This window comes from Jaculus jaculus, chromosome 1 (assembly GCF_020740685.1).
Source record: "Jaculus jaculus isolate mJacJac1 chromosome 1, mJacJac1.mat.Y.cur, whole genome shotgun sequence".
NCBI lineage: Eukaryota > Metazoa > Chordata > Mammalia > Rodentia > Dipodidae > Jaculus > Jaculus jaculus.
Window position 1 is genome coordinate 104,297,460 of NC_059102.1, and position 16,042 is coordinate 104,313,501.

Below are 16,042 nucleotides of genomic sequence, written 5' to 3' on the forward strand. Positions count from 1 at the left end.
TTTTTCCCCTATAAGCTGCTCTTGGTCAGGTGTTTTCTGCCAGCAGCATGAACACGATGGCCTGAAGGAGCCTGAGACTGCTGCGTTCAATCCCTCAGAGCCCACTTAAATAGCTGGGTGTGGTCCTGCGGGGAGCAGACATCAGGGGAATCACTGGGACTTACATAAACAGCAGCTCCTGAATGAGAGACTCAAGGAAACATACAGATGCACGATGGAGCAGGTACAGCCAACATTCTCCTCTGGCCTGCACACATGCAGTGCATACTGTATCTGTGCACACACACACACACTACCACACAATACACACGTATTGTACACATGCACACAGAAGAAAAAGAAGATGGCTCAGAATCTACTTGAAAAATCCTTACCTGACCCCCGACCCCCCCATTCTAGACTGATTTTTTTTTTTTTTTTGGTTTTTTGAGGTAGGGTCTCGCTCTAGCCCAGGTTGACCTGGAATTCACTATGTATTCTCAGGGTGGCCTCAAACTCATGACAATCCTCCTATCTCTGCCTCCCAAGTGGTGGGATTAAAGTTGTGCACCACCATGCCCAGTTTAAACTGAATTTTTTTTTAAATGGGAAGAAAGGATTTATGTCAGGCTTACACTTTCCTGAGGAATCTGGCTCACTTCATCACACATCCACAGCAGAGACAACAGCGAGCACCAGTAAGCACAAGCTGACTCTGAACACACACTTTAGAGCTGGACTCAGGATGCGCCCCCAGGGTCATACCTCTTCCAGCACAGCTCTGCCTACTGGAGACTTAAGCAGCCAGCTAATCCTAACCAGAAATACCTAAGGCTGTGGGGGACATTTACATTCAAACCACCACATTCCACCTCTGGCTCTCGTAGATTCATGATCAGCTCATAATGCAAAATGCACTCAGTCCAACTTCAAAAGTCCCCATCATTATCAATTTTCACACTGTCCGAAAGTCCAAAGTCTCATCTGAGATTCAAGACTGTGTCTTTAACTGTAAGCCCTGTAAAATCAAAATACAAGTTACATACTTCAAACACATAATTCACAGAGTAAATATTTCCATTGTAAAAGAAGGCATAACAAGAGTGGACCAATACAGAATCAGTAACCAGTGGGCAAACACCAGACATCTGCAGTTACAAGTCCAACATCTGTAACCAGTGACAAAGTCTCTGGCTTTCCAGTTCTGGCAGCCCAGGGAAGACCACAGCCCAAGCGGGCAGCACTCCTTGGCAGCTGTCCCAGCATCTTGGTGTCCAAACTCTGGGGTCTGCATTGTACCCCACAGTTCATCTTCATAGCTCCATACATTGGCCTTACTGGGTATCCATACAGGTATTTTTTGTTGTTTTGTTTCTGTCTTTGTTTTTTCAAGGTAGTGTCTCACTTTAGCCCAGGCTGACCTGGAATTCACTATGGAGTCTCAGGGTGGCCTGGAACTCAGGCGATCCTCCTACCTCTGCCTCCCAGAGTTCTGTGGGATTAAAGGCATGTGCCACCATGCCCAGTTTCCCATGCAGATATTTAACCCTGCTTCACACTGCTGCATCTCAGCAGCCCCTGGAACTGTGTGTACTTTATGACTCATTTGTGTACATTTTTCATGCTTCCAAAATAGGTACCAGGTGGGCAGCATAGCCAAATTTGCAGATCCAAGGAGGAATTAAAACTTATCCTTGTAGAGCAGAATATTCTGTCACCAGTCTTCCTTCAAGCCCCCTCTTTTCAAAAGAATTTGTATCCATATTAGCCTGAGCCTTCCATGGGTTTGGTTTCACCTCCCCCCATCTTTTTTTATCGTCTCAATGCAAAATAGTTGGCCCACCTTCAATGTTGGTAATCTCCTTAACAGCTGCAGCTTAAGGTAGAATGAATCTTTGTGGCCAACCAGGCACTGTGTGTGTGTATGTGTAGAAAACTGTTAATGAGATATCTCTAAATTTATAAATATCATTGTACATTATAATTCCTGCATATTTCCACAAAATGTAACTGAAAAGGTAAGTAACCTGATCTTAAATTAACTTTTAATTTTTTTTAAATAGATTGAGTCTCGTTGTGTTGCTGCAATTGCCCCAAATCAATGAACTTAAATGATACTCCTGACTTAGCCTCATGAATATCTGGAACTACAGGTATACAATATATCACCCAACTAAATGAAAATTACTATATAAATAATAAGTATAATCAAAAATATTTTTTAGCCAGGCATAGTGGCACATGCCTTGAATCCCAGCACTCAAGAGGCTGAGGTAGGAGGATCACCATGAGTTCAAGGCCACCCTGAAACTACATAGTGAATTCCAGGTCAGCCTGGGCTGTAGCGAGACCCTACCTCAACAAACAAAACAAAACCTAAAAAAAAAAAAATTAAATTTTTTTTTAGAGCTGGAGAGATGGCTCATTGGTAAAGCTGCTTGCTTACAAAGCATGAGAGCCAGGTTCGATTTGCCAGTACCCATATAATACCAGATGCACAAAGTGGCACATGCATCTGGAGTTTGTTTGTAATGGCAACTGGCCCAGACATTCCCACTCATATTCATTCTTTTTCTCTTCTTGCAAATAAATAAAAATGTTTTTTAAAACCCACAGAACTTTTTGTTTTTCAGACAGGGTCTTATGTATACCAAACTAGCCTCAAACTTTCTAGCCTAGAATGAACTTAAGGGCTGGAGAGATGGCTTAACGGTTAAGCACTTGCCTGTGAAGTCCAAGGACCCTGGTTCGAGGCTTGACTCCCCAGGACCCACATTAGCCAGATGCACAAGGGGGTGTATGTGTCTGGAGTTTGTTTGCAGTGGCTGTAGGCCCTGGTGCACCCATTCTCTATCTCTGCCTCTTTCTCTCTCTGTCTGTCACTCTCAAATAAATAAGTAATAGAATGAACTTGAACCTCTGATCCTCCTACCTCTATCTCATGAATTCTGTTAGTCCTGGGACTACAAAGATGTGCCACCTGGTTCATGCAATACAGGGATTGAAAACTTTTGAAATAATACAAATTCTGAGCAGGCTTACTCACTAGCCTTGAAGCATAGACCACAGACAGAGAAGTATCTTGTGAGACCCAGAAATTTCCTCACAGTTTAGGATGTTGTTTGTTGAGTTATGTTAGTCATGGGATCTCACTTTATGGCTGCTATGTTCATATCTAATGAAGTAGTGCGGCTGAGGTGAGTGTGCTCTTGAATTGATTGCAGCTGAGAGATACATGGATCTCAGAGCTGATTTTAAGCACAGCCAGATAATTTGCTTGTATTCTCTGTAGCAATTGTCTTGAAGTTATCATCAGGAGACATCTTGTAATGAGTGATTTTTCCAGAAAGCTTTCCCCTGGGCTGATACTTTAAATACACTTACCTATTCTTTGTGTTGCCTCCTCTCAGCGTCTTCTTTCTCACCTGCCCCTGTTTAGGAACCACACCCTGTGCTCAGCATTTAGAAGACAGAGGTGATTAGCAATAATGCTTCTGCTTACTACTCTGATAGGACATAACAATTTTAAAACAGTTATAATACAAAGAAGAAAAAATGGTTAGGCTTTAGAGAAAAAAAATCAACGAAGTATCATGCAAGTTGAGAGGGTGGTAGATCCTTTCTGTGCAGCCCAGGAGCCTCGTGGCATTCACACTGGCCTTCGTGAGATGGCGTTGGAGGGTTTGGGGTAGAGAGGGCACCGCTTTTAGAATGGTGAGTATGCATGGGGGCATAAACAAGGAGAATGTAGGCTCCTTATAGGCTAGTTTGAATGAAGACAAATAGTGGGAGAGAAAGAGCAAAAATAGTTTGGGTTCTGACCTGAGAATATTGAATATGCCCCTAATGATAACAGTTTCATTGAGTAACCTGTAGGAAGCCACAGGAATTTGTTTTAGTTGATTGTGAAAAAAACACCATACTATTCTACTTTAGGGCAGAAGTGGATATATTAAAAAATTGGAGGTAAGCCAGGCGTGGTGGCACACACCTTTAATCCCAGCACTCAGGATGCAGAGGTAGGAGGATCGCTGAGAGTTTGAGGCCACCCTGAGACTACATAGTGAATTCCAGGTCAGCCTGAGCTAGAGTGAGACCCTACCATAGAAAAAAAAAAAGAAAAAGAAAAAGAAAAAATTGGAGGTGAATAACAAGATATTGAACCCAGAAAGCATAAAAAGTGAGGAAATATGGATAGGAATAGCAATGAAGTAATAACTTCAAGAGACCCTCGTATGGGATGTGAAGGACTTGAAGGTGATCAGAGGAGGAATAAATGTGATACTGAATGTCATGAAGAAGTTCCAGAGCACTGAGTTAGAGAAACAGACTTAAACTCAGGAAGGCAAACTGGATATGGCGGTACACACTGTGATCTCAGCACTCGGGAGGCTGAGGAAGGATTGTCGTGAGTTTGAGGCCAGCTTGGGCTCCATAGCAAGTACCAGACCAGCCAGCACTACAAAGCAAGAACCTGTTTCAAAAAAACAAATGACAGTTTCAGGAAAGGTGAGGAATGAATGTCATTTTAGATAATGTTAATTTTTAAATATTAGACCTAAGAGGAAATGTCCAATAATATGAACTCAAGACTATAGATGAGGTGATAATCAAAGCTGAGGGCTGGAGAGATGGTTTAGTGGTTAAGGCATCTGCCTACAAAGCCAAAAGATCCTGGTTCAACTCTCCAGGACCCATGTAAGCCAGATGCAAAGGGGGTACATGCATCTGGAGTTCATTTGCAGTGGCTGGAGGCCCTGGCATGCCCACTCTCTCTCCCTGCCTCTTTCTCTCTCTCAAATAAGTAAATAAATACATAAAAAGAATCAAGGCTGAGGCTGAGCATAGCATCACATTTGGGAGGCTGAAGCAAGAGAATTGACACGAGTTTGGGGCCAGCCTGTTTATATGTAGAGACCTTCTCAAAATAAAAGTATGGTATGGTAAACTGCAGTCCCAGAATTTTTCTGGAGGTGGAGGCAGGAGGATTAGAAGTTTAAGGCCATTCTTGACAATGTAATGAGTTCAAGGCCAGCTTGACTACAGGAGACCTTGCTTCAGAAAAAAAAAAAAAAAAATCAAGGTTAGGGGCTGGAGAGATGGCATAGCAGTTAAGGTACTTGCCTGCAAAGCCTAAAGACCCAGGTTTGATTCTCCAGGTCCCACATAAAGCCAGATGCACAAGGTGGCATATCTGTCTGGAATTCATTTTCAGTGGCTAAAGGCCCTGGCGCACCCATTCTGTCCCTTCCTCTCTCTCTCTGTCTCTCCCTTTGCCTCTATTAAATAAATAAAAATTTTACAAAAAGTAGTGCTTGCTTAAAAGCCTGACGGCTTGGGTTTGATTCCCTGGTAAACCTGTAAAGTGCAGAGTGATGCATGTTTGTTTGCAGGGGCAAGTGGCCCTGGCACACCCATCCTCATTCTCTGTTCTTGCAAATGAATAAATAAAAAATAAGTTCTTAAAATCAAGGCTGAAGGGCTGGAGAGATAGCTTAGCAGTTAAATGCTTGCCTGTGAAGCCTGAGGACCCTGGTGTTTGGTTCGAGGCTCCATTACACAGAACCCACGTTAGCCAGATGCCCAAGGGGGCACACACGTCTGGAGTTCATTTGCAGTGGCTGGAGGCCCTGGTGTGCCCATTCTATCTCCCTATCTCTGTCTGTCGCTCTCAAATAAATAAATAAAAATAAACAAAAAAAATCAAGGCTGAAGAAATTGCTCAGCAGTTAGGCACTTGCCTGCAAAGTCTAACCACACAGGTTTGATTCCTCAGTGCCCACATAAAGCCAGACGCACAAAATGGCACATGTTTCTGGAGTTCGTTTGCAGTGGCTGGAGGCCCTAATGCATTCATTCTTCCCCTCTGTGTGCAAGTAAATACAATATTTTTTTAAAAATCAAGACTCGCGATAAGAAGGAAAGATATGAGGTCATCACTTGAGGAAAGCATATAGGGAGAGAACAAAAAAAAACAATGATTTGGGGTCAAAGCAATGTTATGTAAGGTACCATAGAACCCAGCTCTTCCTCCTTTACCCCTCCCCCAGTGCTAGAGATTGAAGCCAGGGCCTTGAGCATGCTAGGCAAGCACTCTCCCGCTGAGTTATAGCCCCAGCTCTATTTTTACTTTTAAAAAATATATCTATTTAGCAGAGTATGGTGGTGAACGCCTTTAATCCCAGCACTTAGGAGGCAGAGGTAGGAGAATCACCATCCTGAGACTACATAGTGAATTCCAGGTCAGCCTGGGCTACAGTGAGACCCTACCTCAAAAAAAAAAAAAAAAAAAAAAATTTATTTAAGTGAAAGAGAGAAAGAATGGGCATGCCAGGGCCTCTAGCCAGTGCAAATGAACTCTACATGCATGTGCCACCTTGTGCATCTATCTGCTTACATGGGTACTGAGGAATCGAATCTGGGTCCTTAGGCTTTGCAAGCTAGTGCCTTAACCACTAGGCAATCTTTCCAACCCCTCTTTTTATTTTTATTTATTTATTATTATTATTATTATTATTTTTTTTTTGGTTTTTCGAGGTAGGGTTTCACTATATCTCTGGCTCACCTGGAATTCACTATGTAGTCTCAGGGTGGCCCCAAACTCGTGGCGATCCTCCTACCTCTGCCTCCCAAGTGCTGGGATTAAAGGCATGTGCCACCATGCCCGGCTTCCTCTTTTTAATTTTTATTTTGAGTTAAGGTCTCATTAATATGCCCAGCCTGTCCTTGAACTCACTCTGTAGTCCTGGCAGACCTTAAACTTGGAATCCTCTTGCCTCAGTCTCCCAGATAGCTGGGGTTACAGGCCTGCCTTTCTAGAACCTAGTTTCTTTTTTTCTTTCCTTGTTAGTGTGTGTTTGGTGTGTGTATGGTATATGCCCACATGTGTGAAGATGTGTGCATGCTGTGTGCCACATGAAGAGGTCAGAGGACAGTGTCGGGGTCCTCCTCTGTCACTCGTCCATCTTATTTCCTTGAATGACTCACTGAACCCGGATCTACTGTTTCAGTCAGACTGCTTAACCAGCGAACCCTGGTGATTCTCTTGTGTCTGCCTCCAACCCCAGCATTGGAATTACAGGCCTGCATGGCCATGCCACCTTTCTGGGAATCAAATCAAATCCTCATACTTGTACAAGTACTCTTCCCCACTCGGCCGACTTCCCAGCCTATAGAGTCCATTCTCTTAACCGCTAAGCCATCTCTCCAGCCCTAGAGTCCATTTTCTTAAACTGAGTCATGACTTCATATGGGGTCCTATAACTAGAAGTGGGTATCATGAAAACGTTGGCAACAGTAGGAGGTTACTAAATGTACAGCTCTCAAAAATTAACTTGGGGAGCCAGGCGTGATGGCACACACCTTTAATCCCAGCACTCAGGAGGATCACCATGAGTTCAAGGCCACCCTGAGACTACATAGTGAGTTTCAGGTCAGCCTGGACTAGTGTAAAACCCTACTTCAAAAAAAAAAAAAAAAAAAAAAGACGAAAAAACAATACAAAAAAAAAAAAAAATTAACTTGGGAGCTGGAGAGATGGCTTAGAAATTAAGGCACTTGCCTGAGAAGCCTAAGGACCCAGGTTAGACACCCCAGAGCCTACATAGGCCACATGCACAAGACTGTGCCCATTCTCTCTCTCAAAATAAAAAATAAATTAATTTTAAAAATTAACTTGGAATTAAACGCATAGTTAGGTGTGAAGCCCCAGTAAGTCACCAGCATCTGCCCTATGGCCATGGAGGTGGGCCGTCAGGTAGGCCTTGCCCTTCCTCCTTGGCCTTGGCCTCAACCTCAGCCTCCTGCTGCACAAAGCCCTGATACATCATTGTATGTGGTATGTAATTAGAATTATGTTAGAGTGCATTCCCAAGAATTGGCTTGCTGGGATATAGTGAGTGTCTCATCAACCTTATTAGATAAAGCCAAATTATTTTCCAGAGTTCTCCAACTTTTTTTGAGGTACTGGGAATTAAACCTAGAATCTCACACATGCTAGGCAAGTACTCAGCCACTGAGATATATACCCAGCCCTCTTCTTATAATTGTGTGGGGGATTTGTTTTGTTTTGTTTTGTTTTCAAGATAGGATCTCCCACTAGCCCTGTCTAACCTGGAACTCATTATGTAGTCTCAGGCTGGCCTTGAACTCACAATAATCCTCCTACGTCTGCCTCCCAAGTGCTTGGATTAAAGGTGTGCGCCACCTTGTCTGTCTTAGTTTTTAATACCACCAACAGTATGTGTGTTTCATATTCTACTTTCTCCCTAGCACAATATTATTAGACTTAATTCTTTCCCAATATGGTGGGTATATTATTAAATATTTTAAATATTGGTACCAGTTGTATGGCTATTTTATGCCAAACACTGTGGCAGGCAATTCCATAATATCACAACTCAAGTTTCATAATGGACACTGATGCTGTACTTTGTTTTTAATTTGCCCTTATTCCTAAATTCTGATAAATTTATTACTAAATTAGTTTTTTCATTTTATGTATCTAATTTATGTCCTGATTTTTATTTTTTCTTTACTTATTTGAGACAGAAAGAGGCAAAGAGTGAGAGAGAGATCTGGAAACTAGAGAAATGGCTGAGTGGTTAAAGGCACTTCCTTGCAAAGCCTGAGTTCAATTCTCCAGTACCCACATAAACTCTTTCCTCTCATAAGCTGCTTCTGGTCAGGTATTTGTCCAGCAATGAGAAACTGACTTAGAATAAATGTAACTTTCTGCATTGTAGTATTGATGATATATTAGTTTTCTCATCCCTGTAACAGAATGTTTGACATAACTTAAGGGAAGACTTTATTTTAGCTTATGGCTTCAGAAGGTCCAGTCCTTGATTACTTGGTCATATGTTCTTGGGCAGAGCATCATGACAGCAGGAACATGTGGTTCTTTACCTCATCATGGACAAGACAGAGCAAGGGCTTGTGAACAAGATATAAATGCCACAGTTTTACTCAGGGGCCTTCTTCATCCAAAAAGACCCTACTTCCTAAGGTTTCCAGATACTCCCAGAATAGCACTACCAACTAGAGACCATGTGCTGAGCACATGAGCCTCCAGGGGACAGTTCATATTCAAAGCATAACAGAGAGAAAGAATAAAGAAAAGAAGGACTTGTTTTATAGTAAACTTCTGGGGTTTGATAAACTGAAATTTTCAAGAGGTCAGAAAAATATTTTTCATATAAAAAAGGCAGATATCTGGGCTGGAGAGATTGCTTAGCCATTAAGGCACTTGTCTGCAAAGCCTAAGAATGTATGTTCAAATCTCCAGGTCCCAACTTAAGCCAGACACAAAGTGATGCAAGCATGCAATGTTGCACATCCACCACAAGGGGCCACATATGTCTGGAGCTCATTCATAGCTGCTGAAAGGCCCTGGCATGCCCATCCTCTCTTGCTCGCTCGTTCTCTCTTTCTCCCTCAAAAATAATAAGAAATAATTATTTAAAAAGAGGGCAGGTGTCAAGTATTATTTACTACTCAGAAGACTGAAGCAGGAGGATCATAAATTCAAGGCCTACCTGGGTTATAGTGTGAATACAGTGTGAAAAGTCAGCCTGGGGAACTTAGCAAGACCCTGTTTCCTCCATTAAAAAAAAAATTAAAATAGGATGGTCATACAACTCAGTGTTAGCATGCTTACCTAGCATGTGTGAGACCTTAGGGTCAATTTTTAGTACTGCAAAAAAAAGTTTAAAAAATTGAGTTGCGCCGGGCATGGTGGCGCATGCCTTTAATCCCAGCACTCAGGAGGCAGAGGTAGGAGGATCACCATGAGTTCGAGGCTACCCTGAGACTACATAGTGAATTCCAGGTCAGCCTGGGCTAGAATGAGACCCTACCTCGAAAAAAAAAAAAAAATGAGATTGGACTGGAGAGATGGCTTAGCAGTTAAGGTGCTTGCCTGTGAAGCCTAAGGACCCAGGTTCAATTCCCCAGAACCCACATAAGACAGATGCACAAGGAGGCACATGCTTCTGGAGTTCATTTGCAATGACTAGAGGCCCTGGCAAGCCCAGTCTCTCTGTCTCTTTCTCTCTCTACCTTTCTCAAATAAATAAATACATATTTTTAATTGAGTTTGATTGAGGTGAGGGAACCAATAAGTTATCAAGAGCAGTTTAAATGAAGATTTAGGAGCTAAATATGGGTGGGCTATTTAATAAACAAAAGTTAAGGAAGACAGAAGCAGGATTGAGTTCAAAGCCATTCTGGGCTCATAGCAAGACCATATGTCAAGCAAGCAAACACAATAAATACCAAGATTTCTGAATTTTATATAAAATGAGTTATGTACCAAGTGCAGTATGTCACAACTGTTGGAGTTTTGTTTTACCCCAGAAGTAAAATATGTATCTCTACTGGATAAAAATCTACTCATTAGCCGGGTGTGGTGGCGCACTCCTTTATCCCAACACTCAGGAGGCAAAGGTAGGAGGATCACCATGAGTTCAAGGCCACCCTGAGACTATGTATGTAGTGAATTCTAGGTCAACCTGAGCTAAAGTGAAACCCTACCTTCAAAAACCAAAAAAAGACAAGAAAAAAAAAATGATCTACACATTAATCTCTGCCCTAGAAATAAAATTGTCGAGTCAATTAGAAAACTATTCCCAAGGTATAATCCAGAACTGCATTTAAAGATCACCCATCAGTTTCTGTCATGGATTCTAAGTTACAGATGATATTTTTTTTTTCCTGAAAAACTGTAGTCATCAGTAGATTTTGTTGCCAGGAAATAAAAGTTACTTCCCAAGCTTTGAAAATATCTTTATGATAAAGATAAATGAATTCTAAAATCTTGCCATATATATATATTAAAGGTATATTATTTTAGATTTATTTTATTTTTATTCATTTATTTGAGAGAGAAAGAGAGACGGGCATGCCAGCTTTATCTACTGCAAATGAACTCCAGATGCCTTGTGCATCTGGCTTATGGGGGTACTGGGGAATTGAACCTGGGTCCTTTGGCTTTGAAGGCAAGTGCCTTAACTGCAAAGCCATCTCTCCAGCCTTATTTTGGATTTCTTAAGTCCATATCTTAATAAAAGTATCAGCATAAGAAATTCTAATTCCAAATCTCTCTTTTCTGTACAGTAATTCCATGGATTGATAGTTGGTGCTCCTCAGCAATGTCTAAAGCTGAAAAGGAAAATGAGGGAAAACAAAAGGAAGAAGGTAGGTGGACTCAGCAAAGAAATCTAAGTCTGTATGTTCATACCACGACCTCTCAAATGTGTGTGCGCGTGCACACGTGTACACACACACATACATGCACACATGCACACACAAGCATGATATGACAGACTGACCAGCCTGCCAATCAAAGCATCACCCACCCATTTTTTTAAATTATTTATTTATTTATTTGAGAGCAACAGACACAGAGAGAAAGACAGATAGAGGGAAAGAGAGAGAATGGGCGCGCCAGGGCTTCCAGCCTCTGCAAACGAACTCCAGATGCGTGCGCCCCCTTGTGCATCTGGCTGACGTGGGACCTGGGGAACCGAGCCTCAAACCGGGGTCCTTAGGCTTCACAGGCAAGCGCTTAACCGCTAAGCCATCTCTCCAGCCCACCCACCCATTTTTTGCCAAAGAAAATACTTTATACTTAAAAACTCCCCAGTTTTGCCATCTAAGAATTCTAATTTGAGTAGTTTAAACTTAGTATCTTTTATACTTTTCTAGTATTGGAAGCTTACTAGGAAATCTTGTTCTTCTTTCCTTCTCCCCATCCTTCACAACTCCCTTTTGCTAAAAAGTGGTGGTCAGTGTGGAAAAAAATTGCTGAGCCATAAAGGTCCTCCTCGGCTGTCTTTGTGGACAAAACAAATGTTATCTGGCTATTGTTAAGGAGGACTCTGCTGTCACTCCATGGGTTCCTTTGGTAAATCAAGGAGTTAGAGGAAGCTGGAGTAATCACACCCACACCATCTTTCAGAAAAATGTGTCTGCCTAACATACAAAAAATAAAGTAAAAAAATCTACATGAAATTTTGAAAAAAACTAGCCAGAATGTTTATGTAGACTTGGGTTTCCTTTTGAGGGATGGAGATGGTTCCGAAGGTAAAAGGAGCTTGCTGAGGAAAGACCCGACACTGCGCCTTCTTCCTAAAGCTGTGGTATCTCAGGCTCGCCTTTTAATTTCTCTGTGTTGCAGTCCTTCCTCATTGAAATGAGTAAATATTTGTAAAAACCTTAGGACAGCATTTTCCACATGGTAAACTTTTGGTAAATGTTTGTATACAAAATAATCTATAAGAGCTTAATGTTTACATTCATGAAAGTAGTTAAGACTGTCTATGTTACATTGCTACAAAAATATTGAAAAAAATCATAGTATATTGTCTATTCTTATGGAAGTTGTCAATAAAAATATTGACAGCATCTCTGTTTTGTCAAAAATATGACTAGTAAGATTTCTAAACAGTATTGCTGGAATATTTTCCATATACCATAAAATTCACCAACTTAAGGTGTTTTAGAAATTCAGTGCTAGCCGGGCGTGGTGGTGCATGCCTTTAATCCCAGCACTCAGGAGGCAGAGGTAGGAGGATCACGTGAGTTTGAGGCCAGCCTGATACTACATAGTGAATTCCAGGTCAGCCTGGGCTAGAGTGAGACCCTGCCTCAAAAAAGAAAAAAATTCAGTGTTTATAAATATAAGTTATTGCAAAAGCCAGAGGTTTTACTATGGGATAGATATCTAAGGCCACTTTGCTTGGCATGAGTCCCTTCAAGTAGCAGATAGAGCTGCTGTCTGCTATGATGAGCAGTGAACAATTGTTTGGCTACCTAAATTTTGTTGGCTCAGGCCAATAGGACAAAATAATATGTAGGACTTTGATAAAGTTTGAAGTTATTATCTTTAGAGGGTTGCTAAAAAAGCTAAATGAAACTACACAGTAGTTCCTGAGGGGAACTTGCAGTTGATAAGGTATAATAATCTTATTTCACATCCTGTTTTGAGCTGTCACTTTGGTATCTTGAATACGTCTAGATTTTTTGCCCAACACAGTGCCTACAAAGCTTTCCGCACCCTGGAGGGCTTATAAAGCTGCCCTACCTCTTATCTCTCTCCTCTCCTCTTACCATGCACACACTTCTACAAATATCATTTTGATTACTATCAAAGCACAACAATAACAATTATTAATAATTATTAAGAGGTGGTTAAATAATGCTAAGCAGTAATTCACAAGAGTAAGATCAACTTTATTTACTTAAATTTTTTTTTTTTATTTTTTATGTGAGAGTGACAGACACAGAGAGAAAGACAGATAGAGGGAGGGAGAGAATGGGTGCACCAGGGCTTCCAGCCTCTGCAAATGAACTCTAGACGCGTGCGCCCCCTTGTGCATCTGGCTAATGTGGGACCTGGGGAACCGAGCCTCGAACTGGGGTCCTTAGGCTTCACAGGCAAGTGCTTAACCGCTAAACCATCTCTCCAGCCCTTTTTTGGTTTTTTGAGGTAGGGTCTCTCTCTAGCTCAGGCTGACCTGGAATTAACTATGTAGTCTCAGGGTGGCCTCGAACTCACAGTGATCCTCTACCTCTGCCTCCCGAGTGCTTGGATTAAAGGCATGCACCACCACACCTGGCTAAGAGTAAGATAAACCTGTATGTATTGGCATGAAAGTATAAAGAGAAAAAAAGGCAGCATGCAAAGCTATATGTAAGTTAGAATTTCATTTGTTCTAAATACACGCAACTCCATGTCTGCATGTTTGTGTATGAGTGTGTGTTTGGATTTAAATACCATGGAAAGGAATAATCTAAAGGGTCTGTATGAGTCTGTGAACAGTGGTTTCCTTAGTAGAAAGAGGTCTGGAAGGTGCAGGAAAAGAAAGGTACATTTTTTTTTTCTTTCTTTTCTTTTTTTTTTTTTTTAGGTAGGGACTCACTGTAGCTCAGGCCGACCTGGAATTCACTATGCATTCTCAGGGTGGCCTTGAACTCATGGTGATCCTCCTACCTAGGCCTTCCCAGTGCTGGGATTAAAGGAATGTGCCACCACGCCCAGCTGAAAGGTACAACTTTTTATTTTATTTTATTTTATTTTATTTTATTTTATTTTATTTTATTTTATTTTATTTTATTTTATTTTATTTTATTTTTTGGTCTTTCTAGGTAGGGTCTCACTCTAGCTCAGGCTGACCTGGAATTCACTATGTAGTCTCAGGGTGGCCTCGAACTCACGGCAATCCTCCTACCTCCTGCCTCCTGAGTGCTGGGATTAAAGGCTTGCGCCACCACACCTGGCTAGGTACAACTTTTTAAAAACTTTCATTTATTTATTTGCAAGCAGAGAGAGAGAAGGGATGTGCTAGAGCCTCCTGACTGCAAATGAACTTGAGATGCATGCATGTGGCTTTACATGAGTACTGGGGAATGAAGCCTGGGCCTGCGGTCTTTGTAACCAAGTACCTTAATTGCTGAGCCATCTCTCCAACCTGAAAGTGACATCTTTTGTTCTATTTCTGTTTTTGGATCTTCTACCATAAAAATTTTTCTTATATATTATTTCAAATAATTTTTAAAAAGTCAATAAAAACAGTATAATCAAAAAGGGAAATATGTTGGAGAAACTAAAAGGCCAGAAAAAGGAAAAACGTAAAGGAGGGAGGCATAACTACTATGGCATGTAGAACAGAAAGTTAATCAGAGCCCTAGAAATAGAAAGCCCTACAGCAGAGCATTTAAATAAACACAAAAGTTGGATTATAGAACTCTGTAAGTATACTGAATATATAAATTATATCTCAAAATATAATTAGATTAGACACCTAAATTTTCTAGAGTTAGTTCCTGGAATTTTGTTTCTTTAAATACTTTAAAACAATCAAACTAATATTTAGGATCTTGACCTCATTAACAAAGTCTATAGCCAGGCATGGTGGCATACACCTTTAATTACAGAACTTGGGAAGCAGATATAGGAGGATCATCATGAGTTCTAGGCCAGCCTGGGGCTACAGAGTGAGTACCAGGTTAGCCTGTGCTAGAGTGAGACCCTACCTTGAAAAGAATACACAAAAAACCCAAAGGCAGTCTGGAGGGATGGCTTAGCGGTTAAGGTATTTGCTTGTGAAGCCAAAGGACCTAGGTTAGATCCTCCAGGACCCACGTAAGCCAGGTGCCCAAGGTGGCACTTGTGTCTGGAGTTTGTTTACAGTGGCTGGAGGCCCTGGCATACCCATTCTCTCTATCTCTCCCTGCCTCTTTCAAATAAATGAATAAAAATAACTTTTTTAAAAGAAGACAAACAGGAAAAAAATGCAGATCTTATGATGGGTATTTTAAGGAGCGCTTTGTTTAGTGAGGAAAAACTCTAATGAGTATAAGTGAATTGACTGTAGCTCATAGGACATAGCATTAGCTATGTAATAAAATTGTGGTCAGAAAGCATAAAAAGCTTTCTCCTACAAGTAGATAGATTCTGCTGTATGACTCTGTTCTTTCATTTAGCTATTCTTAGTATTACTTATGTTGAAGGATTATCTGGTGTCTGGACTCCAGGTATCTCCAGTTTGGAGAGATTACAAATATTCTCATGTACCCAATGTTGTGGCCGTATGGTTAACTAAATCTACTGCTAGCCATATTGTTTTTAGATTGTGATTTGACCACCATAAATTGTGATCATTTAGAATCTGTCTAAGGAATTCTAGCATTCCTAATGTGAATTGAGTTCAACTGAAACTGCCCAATTATTCTTCCCTTAGCAGCTCTCCTCACTTGTGTTTAGAGATGGGGAAACAAAATTTTTTTTAAATTTTTATTAACATTTTCCATGATTATAAAATATATCCCATGGTAATTCCCTCCCTCCCCACCCCCACACTTTCCCATTTGAAATTCCATTCTCCATCATATTACCTCCCCATTACAATCATTGTAATTACATATATACAATATCAACCTATTAAGTATCCTCCTCCCTTCCTTTCTCTACCCTTTATGTCTCCTTTTTACCTTACTGGCCTCTGCTACTAAGTATTTTCATTCTCACACAGAAGCCCAATCATCTGTAGCTAGGATCCAT

At 41.1% G+C, this 16,042-nt stretch overlaps 1 protein-coding gene across 1 annotated transcript in view; it reads left to right on the forward strand.

Annotated features, from left to right (window-relative positions):
• The first annotated feature begins 214 nt into the window (after nucleotides 1-214).
• The window catches only part of LOC101609866 (phospholipid-transporting ATPase FetA-like), a 108,126-nt gene continuing 92,298 nt past the window's right edge, over nucleotides 215-16,042 (forward strand). Inside the window, exons 1-3 of the mRNA XM_045159557.1 lie at nucleotides 215-223; nucleotides 867-990; nucleotides 11,095-11,175. Of these exons, the coding sequence (XP_045015492.1) occupies nucleotides 215-223; nucleotides 867-990; nucleotides 11,095-11,175 (214 nt within the window). The remainder of the gene's footprint in view (nucleotides 224-866; nucleotides 991-11,094; nucleotides 11,176-16,042) is intronic.